This window comes from Bidens hawaiensis, unplaced genomic scaffold, assembly GCF_021521415.1.
Source record: "Bidens hawaiensis isolate Kalapana, Puna unplaced genomic scaffold, B.hawaiensis_p1.1 tig00030294_1, whole genome shotgun sequence".
NCBI lineage: Eukaryota > Viridiplantae > Streptophyta > Magnoliopsida > Asterales > Asteraceae > Bidens > Bidens hawaiensis.
The window spans coordinates 10,686-33,430 of NW_027495054.1; the positions used below are offsets into that span (position 1 = coordinate 10,686).

The 22,745-nt window shown below is 34.1% G+C and overlaps 2 protein-coding genes and 4 non-coding genes across 6 annotated transcripts; all 6 read right to left on the reverse strand.

Moving 5' to 3' along the window:
• Nucleotides 1-877: 877 nt before the first annotated feature.
• On the reverse strand, nt 878-5,025 carry LOC143580250 (putative protein phosphatase 2C 63). Its single transcript, XM_077063336.1, has 4 exons — nt 4,745-5,025; nt 2,652-3,034; nt 2,308-2,544; nt 878-1,438 (listed from the first exon to the last, which is right to left on the reverse strand). The coding sequence occupies exons 1-4, from the start codon at nt 4,986-4,988 to the stop codon at nt 1,187-1,189; spliced, it is 1,116 nt and encodes a 371-aa protein (XP_076919451.1). The 5' UTR covers nt 4,989-5,025; the 3' UTR covers nt 878-1,186.
• A 6,228-nt stretch (nt 5,026-11,253) lies between these two features.
• Nucleotides 11,254-11,355, reverse strand: LOC143580273 (small nucleolar RNA Z43). The gene has a single exon (XR_013143613.1). It is a non-coding gene; the product is annotated as a small nucleolar RNA Z43 (small nucleolar RNA).
• A 1,555-nt stretch (nt 11,356-12,910) lies between these two features.
• Nucleotides 12,911-12,999, reverse strand: LOC143580271 (small nucleolar RNA snR60/Z15/Z230/Z193/J17). Its single transcript, XR_013143611.1, has one exon. It is a non-coding gene; the product is annotated as a small nucleolar RNA snR60/Z15/Z230/Z193/J17 (small nucleolar RNA).
• A 32-nt stretch (nt 13,000-13,031) lies between these two features.
• On the reverse strand, nt 13,032-13,113 carry LOC143580274 (small nucleolar RNA U83). Its single transcript, XR_013143614.1, has one exon. It is a non-coding gene; the product is annotated as a small nucleolar RNA U83 (small nucleolar RNA).
• A 146-nt stretch (nt 13,114-13,259) lies between these two features.
• On the reverse strand, nt 13,260-13,360 carry LOC143580272 (small nucleolar RNA Z43). The gene has a single exon (XR_013143612.1). It is a non-coding gene; the product is annotated as a small nucleolar RNA Z43 (small nucleolar RNA).
• A 3,371-nt stretch (nt 13,361-16,731) lies between these two features.
• Nucleotides 16,732-21,118, reverse strand: LOC143580251 (ribonuclease III domain-containing protein RNC1, chloroplastic-like). The gene is made up of 5 exons (XM_077063337.1): nt 20,273-21,118; nt 18,921-19,125; nt 18,538-18,738; nt 18,370-18,456; nt 16,732-17,151 (listed from the first exon to the last, which is right to left on the reverse strand). The coding sequence occupies exons 1-5, from the start codon at nt 21,085-21,087 to the stop codon at nt 16,831-16,833; spliced, it is 1,629 nt and encodes a 542-aa protein (XP_076919452.1). The 5' UTR covers nt 21,088-21,118; the 3' UTR covers nt 16,732-16,830.
• Between the last annotated feature and the right edge of the window lie 1,627 nt (nt 21,119-22,745).

Sequence of the window (22,745 nt, forward strand, 5' to 3'; positions counted from 1 at the left end):
TGAAGGCCCACTTGTTACTTGTTAGGTTTGTGTGGGCCAAGCTTCATAGCTGGACCCTTTTACTTATTTAATATTGGAATTTCTTATTTTAGCCTCCGTATGACTTATAACTTCTTCAAAAAGTCATAAAATGTTTGGATGAGTTCAATGTTGTGAGTGCAGTAAGTCATAAGTAACACTTTTGTAACTTATGACTTATAACAATAAGTTATAAGGAGGCTAACATAAGGAATCCCAAACACACCCTTAGAACATCATCAGAGGGCAACACACATGTTCTTGTGTCAAACAACCAACTCAGCATGTCAAATAAGATATTAAACCAACCTATAAAAACTTGTATTTCTCCTCTAGTTGTTATTACCCGTTCTTGTTTCAAATCGCCTTACCCGTCATTGAAACACAAGCTGAAGACGTACCGTCAACTCCAACTGTCTTTATAGGCGAAAGCCACCTCCTTGACAGATTACGGAGCCTCAATGAAGCATGACAATTTGTTGGGTTTTAATGTTTTTATAAGGGAGTTTGTTTGGTTTCTTGTCATGCGTTTCAAAATGGGTCTAATTAGGTGTTTATAAATGTTTGAAGCTATAAACCTAACTCTTGAAATCGAAGCAAGTCGGCTGATTTAACGGTTTACCAGTATATTAGAACTTAGAACCGATCATATAACTTTTCTTTTTTTTTTTCCGGTTTAGATAGAAGATTTTACGGAGGCAAACTCTTATTTGAAGATCGAAGAGTGGATGGAAATAAGGCCGATATGTTAAGTGACTGTTAACGCCCACCCAAACGACTATATATCCGGTCTCATCTCTACTTTTTTTATATTTACTTAAATGCTAAAGAAATTATGAAAATAAACTATTTACCTCCTGCACTGATGACACAGAGCCTCCATGCAAACTGCTTCAATATTACAAGTATGGCTATATTTCATATTTCTCTTTCAAACAACAAATAAACATACAACATTACAATTCTCGACCGTTGAAGTCAAAACATATCCGGCAGAGAATCTACACAAAAAAAGACACGACTAGGGATTAGGGAACCTGACCACGAACCCATCTATAATAAATACACCCCAATAGAAACTATTATATAATAAATACACCCTATCTACTCATTTTGAGACCATGGTGTATGTGAAGTTTATTATATGAACAAAACATGGTGTATGCGATCACGGAGAAAACTCAGCATTATCTGCATTGAAAGTGAAGATATCAACCGGGGTGGTAGTAATATCCTCCTGGAATCTACCGCCCCCGTTTGACCATCTTTGACTCTGATCAAGGTAAACAACCACCACGGTTATATCATCATGAAAATGCCGCCTCACCCCCTTTTCAATTTTCTTTATATCATCATATCTCATCACCCTTTTCCTTGCTGCCTCCTCTATTGCAGCCCGTATTAGTCTCTTTGCTATTCCCTAAAATAAAGTGGTTACCATTAGGCCTATAAATGAGCCGAACGTTCACTGAACTGCCCGTTTATGTTTGTTTATTTAACAAACAAAGAAACATGAACAAAAGATTTTATTCATCTAGTTACACAAATGAGCATGAACACATGCTTCGTTCACTCAATTATGTTCGTAAGCATTCTTTCATTTAAATTCGTTTATGTTTGTCCATTTGCATTCATTTTTGTTCTTTACTTTACGTTTGTTTTTCGTATGTTTATGTTCATTAATATATTCTTGTAAATCTTTTAGGCCCATTACAGTTTAGTCAAGTTTTAACAGCTTTTTAGGCCCAACAAATTGTAGTTCACATTTACTTTTTATTCGTTTTAGCTCACTTATCTTCTTTATCAATATTTAGTTATGTTCGTTTGTTCATACTATTAACGAACGAACATAAAGGAACACAAACACGTTTCTTTCTTAACAAACAAACAAGAACAAAAAGTTCCTGTTCATTTAGTTGTTCGTGTTCAAACATTTGTTCGGTTAAAGTTAAACGAACAAACACGAACATATTATGTTCGCGTTCGTTTGGTTAAAGTTGAGCGAATGAACACGAACATGTGCCGTCTGCATTCGTTCAGTTTGTCTACAAGCATATTTACCAAAATATTATATTAACTTTTGACACACTTAACTGTTTACCAAAATATTAAAATTTTGGACAAAAGTGTTCTCGCACAACCCAATCAGCCCGTTTCAAGTTTCATCCCAAACTAAAAGCTACTAATTTTGAGTCTGACCCATGTCTGTAATGACCTGTTTCTCGACCCGTCCATTTTCCCACCTCTACTTGATACTATCCAAGTCCTTACAAACGAAAAAAAACTTACATTTCTTGGATTTTTATGAACAATTTCAACAATCGCCTCGTCACTGAGTTGTTCCCACAAGCCATCTGAAGCAAAAATTAAAAACAGGTCTTGTGGCCTCAACTCGCGGATTAGTATTGACGGTTCTGCTGACATCACACCTCTTTTTAAAGGTATAGGAGCTGCATATTGTTGGAATAAAGGATTCCTGTTAAACTCGGGTTTCTTCAAGTAAACATCACCAATTGATCTTGAAACCTAATCACAAACACATCATAACAGTTAAAATTAAATGATATAACAGTTGAATTGAATTATATATCTAACTAACATGATAGGAAACCAAGAATTCAAGAAATTAGTGCCTGAATGATGCCTTTTAATCTCCATACACCACGAGTATACACAACAATATGTGGATCATCAGGATGAAGGGCTTTGACTTCTTTTCTGACTTCCTCTTCACCAACATTGTGGTCATTTGTTAACCGTTCTGCCACAACAGTTGAAGAACTTGTTAACCTGCCACCTGATACTTGGCGACCAAGAACCGCCCTCGAGTCACCAACATTTGCCACATAAAGAGTGCCATTTGAGATCACACCAACAAGACAACATGAACCTACTGATACAATTTGGGGTCTATCCAGCCATGATTCTTTCACTAAGTTCAAGAAGTCTGTTTCAGTTGCATCAAATGCCTTTTCTATCACCTCTTTGGACAATCCTCCATGTTCATCAGCAAATTCTGAGATATTAATATGGATAGTCAATAAAACTTCATGTCACAATCAAAACAACTCAAAAATCTTCCAACTGAATCATAAAGATCAAAATCAGAGTGCTGGTCCAAATATTTTTATCATTTAGACCCCATCTTGTTTTCACACAGTGAATTAACTGTTAGTAACCTGTTGAGATATGCTTAATGTTTTAATGACTGTAATTTATGACTCTAGTTTGCTAAACATGACCTTGTATTTCAACCTATGTTGCGGAAGTCACTACTCACTAGGCTATCCCAGGTTGGTCGACTGGGGAAGTGGGGAGTTGCGAGTACTCGGCCTAGGGGGGGGGGGGGGCGGGGAGTACTCAGACATGGTAAATTATAAAGAAATTATTTCTTGGTAAATTACATACATGTCAAATATTTATAACAAAATACGTGAATATCAGTAATTCAGTATAAATCAAAAGGATACGTGTTCAAATACTAAATTATTTCACAAATTGATATTAATTCTTTAATATTATAGACACAGTAATCATTTAATTCTCATCTTCCAAGGTATCTCCATGAAAATCCGAGTTATCCAGGTTATATAGACTAGCTCCGAGTTTGACCGATTCCACATAATGTTGGCACCATACCGAGTACTCGGCCGCCTAGACCGATTTTTACAACACTGATTTCAACTGATATATATCAGGCGTCTAGGTCAAATTCGATCGAAGTTTGCCCTCATTTCATTAGTCAACTTTCCTCTAAAACAACCTAGGTACTCTCCTAGCAATAATTTTAGTACTCCTACTTAAGTCAATCTAGTGGTTACATATAATTTGAAGCAATTAGTTTATTAATCTAGTAAATTAACTGTTACTACTTATTGAAAAATAATAAGGTGTTTGGGATTGCTTATATTGTGAGAGGAAAAGCTCCATAAGTTACACTTAGGCAAAATAAGGAATCCCAAACACCCCATTAGTCAACTTTCCACTAAAACAAATCTAGGTACTCTTCATTTTAGTACTCCTATTTAAGTTATCCTAGTGGTTACAAATAAATTAAATCAATTAGTTTATTAATATAGTAAATTAACTGTTACTAACCTGTAGAGATATGCTTAATGTTTCATTAGTCAACTTTCCACTAAAACAAATCTAGGTACTCTTCTAGCAATAATTAGAACTCCTAATTAGATTAACCTAGTGATTACATATAATTCAAATCCATCAACTTATTAATCTTCAACTGTAGATCCTCTAGAGATTATTCAATCAGATCACAACAAATTGATTACTGTTTCCTACAGCCCAACACTAACAACTGGAGCAAATTAGGTCAAAATTACACAATCAAACTACATATAAGCAAAAATCAGCAAAAGAACATAATAATCATCGTTCAATTAACCAAAACCGGAACAAATTAGGTCAAAATTTCTAACAATCAGACTACATGTATAAGCAGAATTAAGCAAAAACATAACAATCATCAATTCATCATTCAATTAATCAAAACCGGAACAAAATTAGGTCAAAACTTCTAACAATCAGACTACATATAAGCATAATCAAGCAAAAACATACTAATCATCAACTCATCGTTCAATTAACCAAAACCGGAGCAAAATTAGGTCATAATTTCCAACAATCAGACTACATATAAGCAGAATTAACCAAAAACATACTAATCATCAATTCATCACTCAATTAATCAAAACCGGAACAAACTTACTCTGTATATGACCGAATAGATGATTCGTGATGAATCGAGAGGCATCAGGACCGCCATGACCGTCGTAAACACCGACGTACGTAGCGGACGATGACGTAAGCACCTGAGCTTGATCTTCGAGTAAAGAGTTCGCCTGAACGACGGAAATGGAGTACTCGCCGGTGGCGTGTGGCTTCAGGTCTACGGTCCATAGAAGTCCATCGTTAACGCCGCCGGTGAAGCACTTGTAACACGACTCCAGCATGTTGATGGATGATAGTTAGTTACTCTCTCTCTCTCACATACACGGTGGTGTTTTAGAGAGAGAAAGAGAGAAGGTTGTTGAGGTTGTTGGATTTTGATTTGATTTTTGATTATTTTGTTGCAGAGTTATAAGACTGGAAAGAAAAGAATCTGAAAGAAAGTGTGAACTTCTTGGAGACAAAGTGGTTTGTAATTTTACACCCGACAGTCGTGCCACCATAATAACATAACTCTCGGTCATAATACATGGTGGAGCGAAAACCCAGGTGGACTCGTGATCGGGATCCGACAACCTTGCACAAAGCCTAGTTCAAACTCTTTATAGTCATAATCCACCAAAAGTGACACAAAAAAGATCGAACTTGAGTCTCCACTGGAGTCTGGAGAACTCAAACCTCCTGACCAATATGTCACAAGTGATGGATCAGTTGAGTTTGTTATGATTCTGGTGTTGAATGTGTAAATAAAAAAACTTTAAATGTTCAAAACAATATTGGCTCATGTATTTTTATCTTTTGCTTTTTTAAGTTTAGTTGATTAAAGTGACATGAATTTTGTCGGTATTGAATAGGTTCGTTTGCATATGGACACTGAGTCCAAATACTAAGTTGGTAAACGTCCAGAATAGTTGTAGTGCTTATGTAGTTTATGATTAAAAAGTTACTTATTTAAAACGACGTTTATTCGGTCGGTATAATGCAGACATTTGTAAAACCCGAGTGTTGCGATAATTTGGTCGATGAGATTTTTTTTTTTGTATCGGATAGTTTGTGACGCACGGGAACTAAACCCAAATAATAAATTTGTCAATTTAACATTTTTGAAACAAAAAAAATAAGCATATTTAAAATAAATAAAATAATAAAAAATATTGTAGCACCAACTTTCACTAGTAAACTTAAGTATAATAAGTTTATAGATCTTTTAAAGAGAGGAAGTAAAGAAAGAATTATAAAATGTTTAATTTTAACATTTAAAAAATTATAAATCCATTAATATTTATTATATCCTTGTTAGGTTGTTGGTCTTGGTAAATGTAATTTTTGTGTTCCTTGAATGATACACTTAATTTATTTGAAGTATCTTTGAGACTTTGACTACATGTAGAAAAATCTATTTATTCCTTAAAACTTACTATGTGGTTTCTTGTTTGTTTGGGTTTTAAAAATGTGATTGATGATTTGATAGAACAAGAAAATAGAATATAATCTTTTAAACGGAACCCTTTATTGGTATGAAATACCTAATTATGAAGTTATCAACTATTTAAACTCATACTTTTAAACCAAATGTTCTAAAATGACATTAAACTTATCCTCTCAGACCAAATGATTAAAGCAACGACCATGAAATTTATTACCATATCACTTTTCACCAAGTTATAACAAAAGAAAATTTTAGAAATTTATTTAATTGGATAATTTTTAATCAAACTAATATGATGTTAATGAGCAGTTTCACATTAACAAGCTATTATGAAACGAGTAACAAGAACGAAACAATTGTTGTACATGAATTAAAGGCGTGGTCGAGTTGAGCTCAAACTCAATCCATGAATAGTTTTAATTTCAAATTGAAGTTCGCCTCATTTATTATTTATTAAATACTTTATAAAATTATTATACAAATATTTTCTTTAATATGTTAACTAAAATTTATATAGATAATAGGCTTATTTAAACTCGCGAGCCTAAATCAAGCTCGATACATGTAGTCCATGTGCAAGCTTGTTTATTGTACAATCTTATTTTCAGGCTAAGACTCGTGCTAAGCTCGAGCTTGTTTAAGCATGTCTAGATTCGAGCTTTTAGCAAACCAATTTAAAATAGCTTACAAGTTGTTCCACTTGTTTACGCTTCTAACATGAATGATTGGCCATAAATACTTTTAGATTATCTTTAAAAGTAGTTAATTTTTCGTAATATATTAATTTTTTTAAGTAAAAGTCGTATAAGTTGTTAAAAGTAGTGGTGACAAAGTAAATTTTAATAAGAACGGAAAAAATAGTAGCTTTGGCTATTTACATTGAAAATATTTATCCTTATATATTAACCAGAAAATAAATATTTCTAAATTTGTAAGGATTTTTAAAATGCACCTCACATCTCTTTATGACTTATAAAACCTTTTAATGGTTATTTTTAAAAGACATGCTAAATGAGTAAATGATTTAGAAACAATCTCTTAATACCTTTTAACCAGTCACACATTTTATTGATTCAACACTAGAGTATCAAACAACCTGTTAAGAAAAATAACCAAACCTTATCGTTCCATTTAAAATTTAAGAAAATAAGAAACTATACCAATTCCAATGTGAGTGTTCTTATACAGTTATACAATCAGCTTATAAAACACAGTTAAAACAATGTTCACGTAATTTGAAACGTATAATTTATGTATGTCACTTGTATCATAATATATAGCATATAGTAATACATATCAATTTTAATTTGTTATAGTACACTCTAGTGATAAAATAAAAAGTTCTTTGTTCATTTATAGTAGTGAGAAAATTAAACAAAACTTTGAAGTCAAGAAACGAAAGGGAAAATAAAAGGTGGAGTGACAAGTGGGAGCCAAAGCGTGTTTTACGGGACACAAAGAAAGAATGAAGCATCCGTGAATTCAACGCAAGAAGCTGTTCACGAAATGTGGGGCCCTGTTTAGTTTGACATTGACCCAACCGTCCCTTTTGAATCTAACCTAAATATCATACATCATTATTATTATTATTATTATTATTATTATATTTGTGACTTAGTGGTATGACCGTAGTCCGTAGGAGGCTTTGGTTATTTGTGAAAAACAAAGGTCGGTTTTCACTGGTGATAATTCTGGTGGATTATGAATGACATATGATATGAGTTAGGTCTTGTGAGGTTGTCAGTTCAAATTTCAAGCACACTCGAGTTTTCGTCCCACCGTATGTTGTAACATTACGGGAATTTTGGGCCAAAAATGTCAAGTTTTCAAAGTTAAGGGATCAATTCTGCCAATTTCTAAACTCCAAGGGCTAAAATGAAAATTTTGTTTTCTTGTCCTATGGCGCTACGCGACGGGACAAAAGACAAGCCCATCGCGTACCGCGATGGGGCTTGGTCAAAGTTTACAGAAGAGGTCAACAGCGATACGCGATCGCTGTTGAGCCTACGTCATCGCGTACCGCGATGACGTGGCCTGACACGTCTGACACCTTTTCACCACGTGTCCACACGTGGCAGACCTACGGTGTGCGTCACCAAGGCTACGTTGCGGTACGCGACGGGTGCCTTGAAGGTGGTCGCGTACCGTGATGGGATCCCAGATTTTGCCTATAAATATTAAGTCCGGGATCTCCATTTGACACACCAAAATTCACACTCTACTCTCTCTCTCTAAACATCTCACTACACCTCGAAAATCGTACCCTCGATCCACCTCGAAAACCGTGCCCGATTCCTCGATTCCCGTGCCATACCTCGATATTCGTACCACTCCTCGACGACATCCCGAACAAGAAGGCGGTGCTGATTTTATATCCCGACAATCATCTCGAAGTGCGTGCCGTGAAGTGTTGGTGCCTCGAGAAGTTTGCCAAAGAGATGTGGCGATCAAAGCGAGTGTTGAAAAGACTAAGCGGCGTAGAAGTGCTACTCGAGTATCTAGAGAATTATAAGCCGAGTTAAGGTAAATGTAATGCCCAACTAAAATAATAATAAAATATTATAAAGGCTTAATACCCTAAGTCGGAATTATACTCGATGCTTATAAAAAGAAAATATATAACAATGAAAAGAAAAGAAAGAAATATAAAAGTGTATATATATGTGTGTGATTATATATATAATTCTTTGTTATGAATATTATTTAAGTAATAAAAGTATTCTTAAATAATAAAAGAAAAAGAATGCGTTTCTTAGAAAAGAAGAAACGTCGGGTTTTTATAATAAACTAAAGGTTTATAAATATTGCTTTTAAAACTAAAGGTTTTAAAGTAAAAGATTATTGAACTAAAGGTTCATCGAGATAAATAAGACTAAAGGTCTTAAGCCGGATTGTATATCCGACTAATAAAAGTAATACTCGTACTATAGGTGTGAGATAACAAGAAAGAGAACGCAAGGACGGTGTATAATAAAAAAAGAAAACTTGAAAATAGTGCGAACATGAAAATAAGACAAGTTGGATGACTAAATGGGTCAAGTTCCAAAAGTGAAATTGGTGTGGTTATGATTCTTGAAAAATAAAATAAAAATAGAAAGTCATAGATTTGGTCTTAATATCCCATGTTTGGACTGGTCCTAAAGAGGTAAAGGAAGCTAACATTGATATATTTGAGGTGTTCTTTCTAGGTTGTTCATAAGTATTATACACTTTAGAATTATGAAAATGGTTTAATATGTGCTTATTTGGTAACCTAAGTTAATAATAAATGTATTTGGTGAAACATGCATGTAGTTAGGATCAAATGAAGTTTGTAAGGCCACCCGTAGTGGGCGACCTTCTCCGGCATGTTTTGTTGACGTATTTTCTAAACATTTTGCAGGTAATCAAGATTAGGAGCTTGGAATGCTCGATGTGCTTTGATATTCGATGGCTCGGATATTTTGTTTAAACATTAAAATTAAATGGTGGTTTTGTACAAACAAGTAATCATACGTAAACACTAAACGGGAAACTTTTAAAATTCCGTCTTTTGTTAATGTAAATATTATATTTTAACACACGCTAATATTTCCGCATTAAACCCGTAACTCTGATTTATTTACAAATGCGGTACCAACATATGTGTCATACGCCTAGGCCGCGGTTTGGGGTGTGACAAGATGTTTGCGAGTTCGTTCCCGTTCATTTACATGTTGGCATTCATTTCGACGTCGTCGCGCCCTCCGCAATACTGGGGTTAAAATACTAGTTATATATAATACTAAATGGCAAGTTTCGGTTATCACACAAAGGGGCACTATTCACACGAACACCAATTGGTTTCTCACACGTGTTAATAAATTTGTAAAAAACGGTTACACTCGTTGTTGCCTCCTTCATTACTTTACGACTGTACGACGTCGACAAAGCCACCGCCGCTCTCGCCTTTAACGTCGGCGATTTCAAACTCCTTTCCTCTATGACCGATGTCGCTATAATTGACGGCTATAGCTTTGCCGGCTTAGGTTAGCCGTAGAGAAACTTGGATCGTTCACCATTGTCCCAAGAAGGTACGTGTTCGTTTCACGAAATTCGTGGGAATTCAAAGAAATTGAAACTTGGATCGAGTTTTTTTCTTTTTTTTTAACGAAGACAACGAACAAAACATTTAAGTTTTTTTAGATTTTTTGTTTTTAATTTATATTTTGAGTTATGATTTTTTTATTATTATTTTAAATATTTTATGAAGAGTTTATAATCTTAATAGAAAACTCATAAAAAACTCAAAATAAAAATTATAAAAAAATCATAACGAAAAATATAAATAAAAAACAAAAAATCTAAAAAAGCTAAAATATTTTCGCCGTTGTCATTGTTAAATAAAAAAAACTTGATTTTTTTTCATTTGTCAAACGAACACATTAAGAATGTATTTGGATTTCAATTACTCCCAATTTCAATTTCTATTGAAATGTTCATATTCCAAATCCAATTCCTTCAAATTTCAAATCATATGCAAATTCCAATTCCATTCCGTGAAACGAACGCACCCTAAGGGTTTTCGTTAGGTGAATTGCAAGCTGAGAGCTTCCACGCTTTGTGTTAGGTAAATTTAGGGTTTCCGTTCATGCATTGAGACACCAAAATCACTCTAGCAGAACTTCTCAACAAAGGTCGAAGAGACATGACAGTTCCAGGTTAAACAAAACACAAAACACTGATAATTGATTTCTAGACTACTGCAACAATTTTTTTAAAAACACTAACACATTTCAATTGTTGTATTTCGAATAAGTATTAGGATATCGAAACCCACTATCCGAATATATCAGATATCCGAAACTACGGTTATCCAACACTAAGGATATCCAGTTTTGAACATTAATAAATACTCCAATTTCTGACAGTAAAAGTTCCAGTCATGATTAATAACCTGCGACACAATGATCATTTGAGAAAATAATAATTTTGAAAATAAAACAAAGAAAACAATCACATAAAACAAAAGGCGGCATCATTAAAACAGATTTACAACATAGTTTGATTCAGACATATGCTTGTCATTGTGTAAGTTTTTTTTAATCATTTGCCAAAAACTAAATACAAAACAAAAACGAAAACAAAATAAATAATTTATGGGATTCAGTTTATGGGTGGTAATATAACAGAATGGTCCGCAAGGTGACTATTAATCACCATTACAACGAACGAGACCTTATCACATAGAGTCGTCATAATCCCGCTTTATTTAAAAAACAATAAACATAACTTGATATCAGAGTTAGAGGTGGACCAAATCAAACTTCAAATATTTATTTATTCGAATAAAATTAATCAATTTTTGAAATTTTAAAGCTAGATTCAAAATCAAAATTGATTCGACATATTCAATTCAAATTCGAATCATAATAGCAAATTCAAAATTCAAATTCACTTAAAAAATATATTTCTATTATAAATCCACTATAAATTTAAAGTTTTTTAACAACAAACAAGTCTATAAAATAAATATTTTATTTAAAGTTATCAATGTCCAGTTACATTAATTAAATATTAAAGGGGTGTTAGGGATTCTTTATTTTTGCTCCTTATACCTTATAAGTTATAAGATGTTTAGGAAAATTAGGTTTTGTGAGTGTATAAGGCATAAGTTACAACTTTGTAATTCATACCTTATAACTTAAATAATGTTAAATAACGTATAAGGAGGTAAAATAAGAAATCCCAAACACCCCCTAACCAAACTAATGAAATCTCTATACTCAAAAGATTTATTCTCCTCATGAGTATGTTTATATATATATATATACTAGACGGGTGCCAGCGCGATGCAACGGGTGTTTGAACTGGTTAATCACATACAAATATAAGTGTTTATGGTTCGGTTAAAATCTTGAAATCGTTTAAATCGGTCATTAGTTTGACTTCTTTTTTCTTTTTCTTTTTTACTTTCGGTTTGTTGATCGGTTTCAAAATTTTCAAAACATAGTGAACGGTTGGTTCACGGCTTATATCGGCAACCGGCCATACGAAACCAGAAAAGACTATAAATTAACCTAATTGCAATATAATTCTTTTTGTAATCTTTGTTGTTATTATTTCACGTCCCAGATCTTCTATTAATATCTACCATTTATGTGACTAAAATTATCATTTTTTTTATTTATAATCATCTCAAGTATTATGTTGGTTTTTAGTTAAAATTGATGTTACATTTAACTTATTAATTATTTTAAACTAAATTTATTATTAAAGTTTAAACTGTGAGACCAAACTGGAACCAGGTCGTTAGTAACAATTCGGTTTCAACTTTCAATGGTTGAGTTTAGTTTTGGACAACAAAAAAACAGTATTAACGGTACTCACAATTTAACTTAAAAACCATCAAAACCGACTCTAAACACCCCTACGTAACATATTAATTTATTTAAAATGAAAAAAAAATTACAACAATATCATATCCAAATTAAAAAGAATAAAATGCTCGTTTTTATGGTGCAATTTGTTTATAAAAATATCAACGTACGAAACCAAACTTGTAAATTGAATGAATTATGTTTAAAAGACATGTTTACCGCTAACACATGTACCTTATGCATTAAGTGTTTTAAATTACTTAAAATGAGTGTCTTGGTTTGCCCTTGTTTGATATATTATATATTATATAGATAATAAATATAAAATGTATAATGTGAATTCAAATTTCGAAATGTAATTTGCATTCGATTCGATTACTAAAATCGAGTTAAAACCAAAACAAATTCAAATTCGAATGCAAGTCAAATCGAATTTGAGATTATTCATCAGATAAGAGCGAAAGACTAAAAGATTTCTAATCACAGAGATTCATTTGAACTATGCAATTTAATCATCATATGAACTTCTCAAAACTATAACTTAACAATATAAACAAAAAAACCTCAGAAGGAAGGCAGTAGAAATAATGTAATCATGAATAATCATACATTACGCAAATACATATCTAATCATCACTGGTTTGTATATGAAAAGAACAAAAAAACACAAGTGGCCTCATAGAGAAGATTAGAATTAACAACATGGTTAGATTCAGACATATGCTTGTCAATATTTATATTTAATCATCGGCCAAAGTTGAAATAATATAAAAGTTGAGAACATAAAAGGACTCAGTTTATGGGTGGTGATATAACAGGATGGTCGGCAAGGTGATTATTAATCACCGTTACGACGAACGAGACCTTATCACTTAAATCGTCATAGCCCTTTGTTTTAAAATCACAAATAATATAATATAATATAATAATAACTCAATGGAATATGAAGAATACAAAATTTAATCGAATTTAAGAACTCATCGATGGAGAGAAAGATCAAGCCCTGGGAGGATGATGTTTGATGCTGGATTGTGTTGTTTGTCTAATAGAGGGATCCTAGGGTTTACTATCGATTGGGCCCTTGTTACAAGTGGGCTTGGGAATCAATGAACCAGGCTGCTCTAACAACCAGTGTTTTAAAAGCCGGTTGAACCGGATTTCACACCGCATGCTGGTATTTTGAGTCCGGTATTTTTGATCGGTTTGCTAGAACATCGTACCGGTTGTTTTTGTCTAAAATACTGGTTTAGTACGAGAAATTTTTGATACTTACGGCCCATATTTTTTTCAAAATTACTTTGAACCCAGCAATTAACATTCAAACATGTAAGCTTTATGGCTATTTTTTTTTAAATTGAGGGGTTTTAGCATTATTTTTTTAATATGGATTAACTTGTGGATTATTTTTGTTATTGAATCATTTAGTTTTTGAGTTATTTTTGAATTGAAATTACATTTATAGAAAATTATAAGGTAAACTATTCTACCGGTTGAATCTTACGGTATAACCCGGTTCAACCGGTTGTACCATTTTTTAGTTCAATCCGGTACAAGTAAAATATTGGTTTTTAAAACATTGCTAACAACCACTTCTTGGCTTCTTGTAGGTAGAGGTGTACAAAACCAGTTTTAAACACAAACCGAACCAGTCCGAACCGGTTTGGTCAACGGCTGGTCAAAACCGGTTTGACTCAAACCGGTTTGGTTTATAAACCGATTTAGAAGCAAGATAGGCCGGCTTGGTCACGTCGGTTCGGTTTGGTTTATAAACTGGTTTAACCGGTTTTTCACAAACCGGTTCGGTTTTAAAACTGGTTTGGTATATCTTAAGGGGAACCTTTTAAAATTCTGTCTTTTGTTAATGTAAATATTATATTTTAACACACGCTAATATTTCCGCATTAAACCCGTAATTCTGATTTATTTACAAATGCGGTACCAACATATATGTCATACGCCTAGGCCGCGGTTTGGGGTGTGACAAGATGTTTGCGAGTTCATTCCCGTTCGTTTACGTGTTCGCATTCATTTCGACCACGTCGTGCCCTCCGCAACGCTGGGATTAGAAAAATAAGCTAACCTTTTACCTTCACGATGGCGCTCCAATCGCCCAATCACACCACCCTTTTTGGTGTTAAGCGTGTTTTGTGCTTAGGTGGAACCACTACATAGTGGTTGAACACCGAGTGTTAAGCGATTGATGAATGAGTTGCGTTAAGAAGAAAGCATCACAATTGGCGTCTCGAGCTGGTGCTAGTTTAATAGAAATAAGTGATTTATTAAAATTCATATTTAAGTGAAATTATAGTTGTACTGTTTTTAGATGTTAAGTGAAATTCTTAGTAATAATTTATTTTATTGTGTATAATAGAAAAAGAAAACTTGAAAATAGTGCGAACATGAAAATAAGACAAGTTGGATGACTAAATGGGTCAAGTTCCAAAAGTGAAATTGGTGTGGTTATGATTCTTGAAAAATAAAATAAAAATAGAAAGTCATAGATTTGGTCTTAATATCCCATGTTTGGACTGGTCCTAAAGAGGTTAAGGAAGCTAACAGTGATATATTTGAGGTGTTCTTTCTAGGTTGTTCATAAGTATTATACACTTTAGAATTATGAAAATGGTTTAATATGTGCTTATTTGGTAACCTAAGTTAATAATAAATGTATTTGGTGAAACATGCATGTAGTTAGGATCAAATGAAGTTTGTAAGGCCACCCGTAGTGGGCGACCTCCTCCGGCGAAATTTGGGTAATAGGGGTGAGCAACTCCCCCACCCCCCCCCCTGGCGAAATATGGGTCAATAGGGGGGCATCTATTTGTCGCCGGCAATGTAATGAAAACAATAATAATAATAATAATAATTATAAGACCGTTGGAACGGTCAAATTAAAAAAATATTAATTTAAATAATATATATACATATATCATTCTTCTCCAAACCCATATTCATTCCATACATACACATAACCAAATTCTTCAAAATACAATAAAAAAGGAATCCTAGAAACAACTCGAACCAACTGAAACACCGAAGCCGCATTATTGCAACGACGACGAGTTCAAAAAATGCACGAATATTATGGATATTAGTTTTTTTTATTATGTATTTTTTTAAATGTTTCTTTTTTAATTTAAATGTATTCTTATTTAATTATTTAATTTAATGGGTTTTTATTTGTTTAGTTTAATTATTTAAAGAATATAATAAAAAATGGTGACGTGACATCGGAGGTGGCTACAGCACCATTACACCCAAAAAATAAATTCTAACCCTTTGTTGACTGGGCGCCACGTGTCGTAATTCGCCAAATTTGTAGCTCATCCACTACACATAGCCTAAGAAACTTGTTTAAGGTTAAAGATTTGAACAAGTACCAGTTTAGATACTATATGGAGTAAGTTCAGAAAACAATCTTACTCTAGTAATAAACAAAAATAATTATAATGATGTGTCATGAACATATTAAATCATAATTTCTAATCTTTATTCTCTTTAATTTGTGTTAACCATGGGTCATTGGTTGATATCATTTTGGCATTAATTGGGTTATAAAATAGTCAATTTTTCATTCTAATATTTCATCTTATTCATACTAGCTAATAATGAGTCATGGACCAAAACCATTTTAGCAATTGAGTTATAAAATAGTTACGAAATTAAAAGTAAAATATTAAATGAAGATCAAACAAGTAGAAATATGGTAAACACGTAGAAAATAGTAAAGAAGAATCTTTTTATAAGGTTGTTTTGTTCCTTCGATGTCCAGTTTTTTTCTCATAAGCATTATATGTTGCATTGTGCATGGTAACTAGCAAACATGGTCTAAATATGTTTATATTGGATGCCGATTTGAATACTTGTGATAAAACAACAAATGTTGCATATAAAGAGACTTTATCAAATTTATAAATTTGATATTCCAGACTTCTTATTGTTTGTACAATATATTTCATTTCTTTTTTTACCTTTAATTTTGTTCATTTATTTCAAATAACAAATTTTATTTTTTATCACTTAACAAATATCGTATAATACACGGGTTTAAAAGCTAGTATGTGATCTATAAACTTATTATAGACTTAGACACGTCTACACCAAGTAAATGGGCTACCTATAATGCTAGAAAAATATTATAAATTATGTCATCCAACACATTTTAATAACTAGACAAAGTATAACATTAAGTTAAACATCAAAACATGTACCCTCAAACCAAATTCTTACCAACTTATACAATCCCATATATAATAACTATTTAGTCAAAACATATAAATAAATGATACATTAATCTACATGTAACAACCATCCCAAAAATCCAACACAATCAAATGTGGTCAAACCACACGGTCAAACTCAAACAACGGCTTTCGGTTGAGTTTGTTCAAAGTCAAAAACCTCAAACATGAGCCGTCTAACATCGGGCTTGCCATAAACCGTGTATGCAAGACCATGAATGGCTTGTTGGACCGAAGTGGTAGCCGGGTTCCTAAGCCTACGGTTATGCTCATATGAATCTTGAACCTCCTCGCTATAAATAATAAACCGATGAAGATGTTTTTCCCTTAAATACTTGCCGCAAAACTTGTTCATTAGGATTCTTCGGTGTTTTTCTTGTAACCATGTTCCCGGTGCATCTATATGCTTTATAAGCAGCCTCTCAGCCATTACTAGATCCTGCAAAAGTTGACTTTCAACAATAAGATTTTCGAAAGCAGCATGTGCTTATTAACAAAGTTAAAAACAATGTTTTTTGACACGTTTGTCTAACCGTGTCAAACGCTTTGACAGATGATAATCAACCTGTAAACGTGTTAAGCGGATTGGCGGGTTGTAAAAATGAGTCATAAATGGGTTAGCGGGCCGACCTGTTTACCTAAACGGGCTTATAGGTCAACCCGAACACGACCCATTTAACCCATTTATCTAAGCATGTAATGGGTTGGCGAATGGCGAGTAATGATCAAATTGTAAATATGTTACTATGGTTTGTGTGTTAAAAAAATCGGTCATTGACGGGTTAGCGGGTCGACCCGTTTAACTAAACGAGCTAAACATTTAGTTCATTTATCTAAACATGTCAAACGGGTTGACGGGTAATAATCAAGTGGAAAACGTGTTAACCGGGTTGATGGGTTGTAAAAACTGGGTCATACACGGGTTAACAGGTCCACCTGTTTTAACTAAACTGGCTAAACAGGTCAACCTAAACACGAGGTGTTTTTTAAAAATATTAGATATGCCAACCCAAAACCTAGGGGTGCAAACGAGCCGAGCCGAGCCCGAGCTTGACCAGGCTCGAGCTCGGCTCGTTTGACTTACACAGAGCTCGAGCTCGAGCTCGAGCTCGGCTCGTTTCGAGCTCTATTCTCAAAGCTCGAGCTCGGCTCGTGAGTAGATTTTCAAGCTCGAGCTCGGCTCGGGCTCGGCTCGTTTACCATTTATTTGTTATTTTTTAAATAATATAATTTTTTTTATATATTAGTTTCTATTATAAATTTCTATATAAAATAATATATATATATTATTTAGTTATTTTTATTTATTTTTTATAACAATATATATATATATATATATATATATTAATTAATAATTATTAAATATATTTTTTAAAAAATTATATAAATGGCAGGCTCGTTTAGGCTCGCGAGCCGGCTCGAGCTCGATAGGTGAAGCTCGGGCTCGGGCTCGTTTATTAAACGAGCTTACTTTTAGGCTTGAGCTCGGGCTCGGGCTCGGGCTCGATTAAGCTCGGCTCGTTCGAGCTTTTTAATGAGCCGATCCCGAGTAGTTCGCGAGCAGCTCGGCTCGTTTGCACCCCTACCAAAACCTGATTATTTTCATGTCGTGTCGGGGCCTAATATTAACAAGAATAAATATAGATGAAAATCTTACTTGAATCTTTTGGCCTACGTATTCTAGTCGTTCAAAGCAAAACCGAGGGTGCTCAAACTTGTACTTTGAAGGGTGCAAGAAAGCAAGCTGCAATTCAAATAAACATCCCAAATTTATATAAACAAATAAAAACTACACAAACTATTATTCATAAAAAAGTTACTTTACCTGTAATCCAAGGCCAAGTTCTATGTTTCTGGCATTAGTAATTTCTGGTATTCGATCTTTCATTTGTAACGGATATCCTAATGTATTCATAACTTGAGGTCTGGAGTCATAATCCCATATATTTCCTCTAAACCGATGCATTCCCGGTGGTACACAAGCCCTAAAAAGTCTCGGGTGGGCAAAAAGTGCGTCTTCAGGAGGCTGCAGGATGAAAATAAAGAAATGTGAAATGAAAAATACATATTATTTGACTTCTTAGATCAAGATCTCAAACCAAAGCATGCTTTGTTAAGAACGAGTGAAATGACTTCGGGCGTTAATTTTTAGTTAGGTGCATGTGAAATGACTAAATTAGCCTTAAGTATAAGTTCAGTAAAGCTTGCCTTATAAGCAGCAACTTCTTGCCATGTGAGTTTTCTTCCTTCAAATTCCGCAGACACATAGTCAACGTCTTCAAGTTGTCTTCTTAATTTAGGTTGGCACTCTTCATCTTCAAGATCCATTCCAAATACTTCAAAAAGTACACGATATACTTCGGGCATGCCAAAACACAAATATATTGCTCCGAACAAAGCCCAAAACACAGACCTGCAAATAAAAATGTAAACCTTTTAACTTAAAGACAATTTTAAAGCTATTTTGTCACTTAGCAAGACTAAAGCACAAATAATATCTTCAAAATATTCAAAAGTAGATTAAAATGGGTAAGCATGTAAACAAACCAAACGTTGAGTAAACCGTTCGGCGGGAAGATCGTTTATACATGTTCGTCCGTTTAATAATCGAATAAACATACATGAACAAATGTCCCGTTTGTTCATTTACGTTCGTGACCTTCTAAACAACTTCAAACATGAGCAACAAACTAAGAAAACTTACTTAACTTAAACGAAAACAAATAAAAATGCAATCTTTTTAACTTAAAGATAATTTCAGACCTAATTTGTCACTTACCAAGACTTGAATCACAAATAAAAATGTCATCTTTTTAACTTAATCCCAATTTCAAACCTAATTTTATCACTTAGCAAGACTAGAAAGGCTTTAAACTTAACCTTTTAAACAACATTTTCCTATTTAAACATTAAAAACCCAAATGTGATCATTTTAAAAGAACCAATTACTATTCAATCCAATAAAACAACTTCAAACATGAGCAGCAAGCTAAGAAAACTTACTTAACTCAAACAAAGAAAAATAAAAAAGTAATCTTTTTAACTTAAAGATAATTTCAGACCTAATTTGCCACTTATCAAGATTAAAGCACAAATAAAATGTAATCTTTTTAACTTAAACCCAATTTTAAACCTAACGTGCCAGTTAGCATGACTAAAAAGGATTAAAACTTAACCTTTTAAACTATATCGGTTATCGGTCCCCATGTGAAATATTGGTACTGATAATATCGGCGATATCACCGATATTCCCAATATCAGTTCCCAATATCAGTGTTTAATGTTAGTAATTTAAGTCTTAATCAGTTCCTACTTGCTACAATTGCTAGTGTTTTGCAAGTTGCAAAAGGTTAATTTGCTAATGATAGGAGAGTACACTGAATTGTTAGTGTTAGATTGCGATATATATAGTCTTCATGATATTAAAATTATCGATATCCCACCGCAATAACCAATATCTCAAATATCGGTGATATTTTCCGCATTAACTGCATAGCTTTTAAAAAACATTTTCCTATTTAAACACTAAACGCCTAAATGCAAAAACCACAAATACTTACTTAACGGGAGGTTCTCGTTCCTTCCTAACAAGTTTATCCATATCATCAAACTGAAAAACCAAGTTATGCAAGCTAGCCGCCTTAACCCATTTCGGCAAAAACCTCTTCCCAATCAACGCATACACCCGTTCCCTCATCGGTCCAGGCGACTCCCTCGGATACCTCTGCAACAAAAACTCCGCCAACGCCAATTCCAGCACATACTGCCCCAAAAACCCCAACCTCGAGTGCCCCGACCGCACATGCCTAGCCCGCGTCCGCTCACAATGCGGGTGCCCAAACGCCAAATACAACAATGCATCAAACTGTTTCGCGGGATTATCATCCGGGTAGTTTTCGGATGGCTCCAACGGGTACCCGAGGGCCTGTTTGGCCTCGAGAAGGTACTCGTCAATCCAGGTTTTGTCGGGTGTGGTGAATCTTGAAGAGGGTAAGCAAGAACTGAGTAAAGGGAACTGCTTTAGTGATAATTGTGGTGAGTTCAAGAATCTTTGGGCTAATTTGGCATCATCTAAAGGTGGTTTGAGGATGAACCTTTTAGGGGGTGTTTTTTTGTTAGGTGTGATGAGTTTTTGGCGTTTGGATAGTTCTTTAAGGAGTCTTTGTGGGCTGTTTTGTGGGAGTTGATCTTGATTGATGATTTGGGAAGTGGGTATTGAGAATTGAGGGATTTGGGAAGTGGGTTTTGAATATTTTTGGGTTTTGAAGATGGGTTTGAATGGAAATGGTGAGAGTGAGTATTGGAATGAGAGGTCATGAGTGGTGGTGGTGGATGAAGGTTTGAATAATAAAGAAGATGATGATGTTAACTCCATGGGATGGGGTTTGAATAAGGGTTTAAGATTGTTGAGTGATTGAATGGTGGAATTGATAATGGAGGTTTTGGTGAGGTTTTGGGGTGGATAAGGTTTCAAGTTTTAACCTGTGTGTGTGTTCTTGTGGAAGATGATGATGAAATGGCTGGGAAAAGTTACATGTATGGGCTAGGATGGGGTGGGCTGGGCTGGGCTGGGCTGGTTTTAAGTTACTGACTTCTTGGGCTTACTTCAACTATGAAGCCCACCAAATAGGGTGGGTGGGTTGGACTTGTGAGTAGACTATAGAGGTGCACAAATCATGTATTTTCAGAAATCGGAACTGAGTAGTAGGTCCGGCTCCGAAAAGACAGAAATTTTTTTGGCCAAAGGCGAACTTTTTTTTGGGCCTTAAGTAAAAGAAACATTTTGTTGGGTTTAAAAAAATAATTATAAATGAGTTTATTTGATTATGATTTAAGTTGTGTAAAAAGCTTTTGTATAAAAATAAACTTAAAATTGTCTCAAACAAGTCTAAAACTCACAACCTTTTGGTTAGATGTCATACCCCTTTACCATTAGACCAAGCTAGTGGTTATGTAATTGTGTTGAAACATTGATTATACACATTTTTTGATAAAAATACATATAATTTTTTTTGAAAAAAAAAAATTTCGGGCCTAGCGGGGTGTCGGGTCTGTGGCCGTCGACTACCCTGCCATGCCTCAAAGACGACTCTGCTGATTAGGAATAGGTTTCGGTATAGTAAAAAAAGTCAAAACTAGGCCAGGTAGAAATTGGTTCCGGGTGCAGTCGGGTATTTGACCGGGTTTCCCTTGTTTTTTCGGGTTTCGGGTACAGCCGGGTATTTGACCGGGTATTTCCGGTTTCAGTTCCTATGGTTATGGGTATGGTTCCGAATATTTTGTGCACCTCTAGACTCTATTTGTGTTTTGTGTTAGAGGTGTACAAAGTACAAACCAGGTTTTTTTTTTCAAACCGAACCGGTTTGGTCAAACCATGGTCCGAATCGGTGTGACTGAAACCAGTTTAGGAGCAACAAAGGTCAAACTAGTCCAACTCGATTCATGTTATAACCGGTTTAAACCGGTTCGATTTAAAACCGGTTTGGTAGTTCAGAAGGAGAACCGGTCCCAAAATTGACGCGTTTGGTCGGCTTGGGACCCAATTTGGTGAAACCAATTTTCTTGTCAAACCGGTTCGGGTCAATTGCAAACTAATTTAGGGCCGATAACATCCAACCCTATTCAATGAATAGGGTTGGATGTTTTAAAGATTTTATGAAAAACACAAACTAAACAAAAATAACTTAAGCTCCCTTTTATATAATATTTTAAAATTAAATAACACCATAAATTGTAATACATTGAGAAAAAATTTCAAACTTTTTAAAAATTTTCGTAGGAATGGTTTGAATCACCATCTCGATGGCCCGCTTGAAGAGGATTCACAACCCATGGAAGATTGCAAACTAGATGAAGTCATATGAGAAGTTTTTTTTTGAGCTTTTAGAAGAACGTCCATTCAAACACGTTTCGAGTCAAGTTTTTAACAAGTCAATCTCAAGTCATTCACGAATGAGTCTTTTAACGTTTTAGAATAATGTGGAGATGTCTTTTAAAAAATTTATTTAGATATAAAGATTTTTTTTAAATAGG

What these genes read in the sequence shown, in the direction of transcription:
- LOC143580251 (XM_077063337.1), bottom strand. Translation starts at nt 21,087, where the DNA reads ATGGAGTTAACATCATCATCTTCTTTATTATTCAAACCTTCATCCACC. An exon ending in AAGAAGTTGCTGCTTATAAG is followed by an intron (nt 18,739 to 18,920) that starts GCAAGCTTTACT and finishes TTCATCCTGCAG; the next exon opens with CCTCCTGAAGACGCACTTTT. An exon ending in ACGTAGGCCAAAAGATTCAA is followed by an intron (nt 17,152 to 18,369) that starts GTAAGATTTTCA and finishes CAACTTTTGCAG; the next exon opens with GATCTAGTAATGGCTGAGAG.
- LOC143580250 (XM_077063336.1), bottom strand. Translation starts at nt 4,988, where the DNA reads ATGCTGGAGTCGTGTTACAAGTGCTTCACCGGCGGCGTTAACGATGGA. An exon ending in TCTATTCGGTCATATACAGA is followed by an intron (nt 3,035 to 4,744) that starts GTAAGTTTGTTC and finishes TTAATATCTCAG; the next exon opens with AATTTGCTGATGAACATGGA. An exon ending in TTCATAAAAATCCAAGAAAT is followed by an intron (nt 1,439 to 2,307) that starts GTAAGTTTTTTT and finishes ACTTTATTTTAG; the next exon opens with GGAATAGCAAAGAGACTAAT.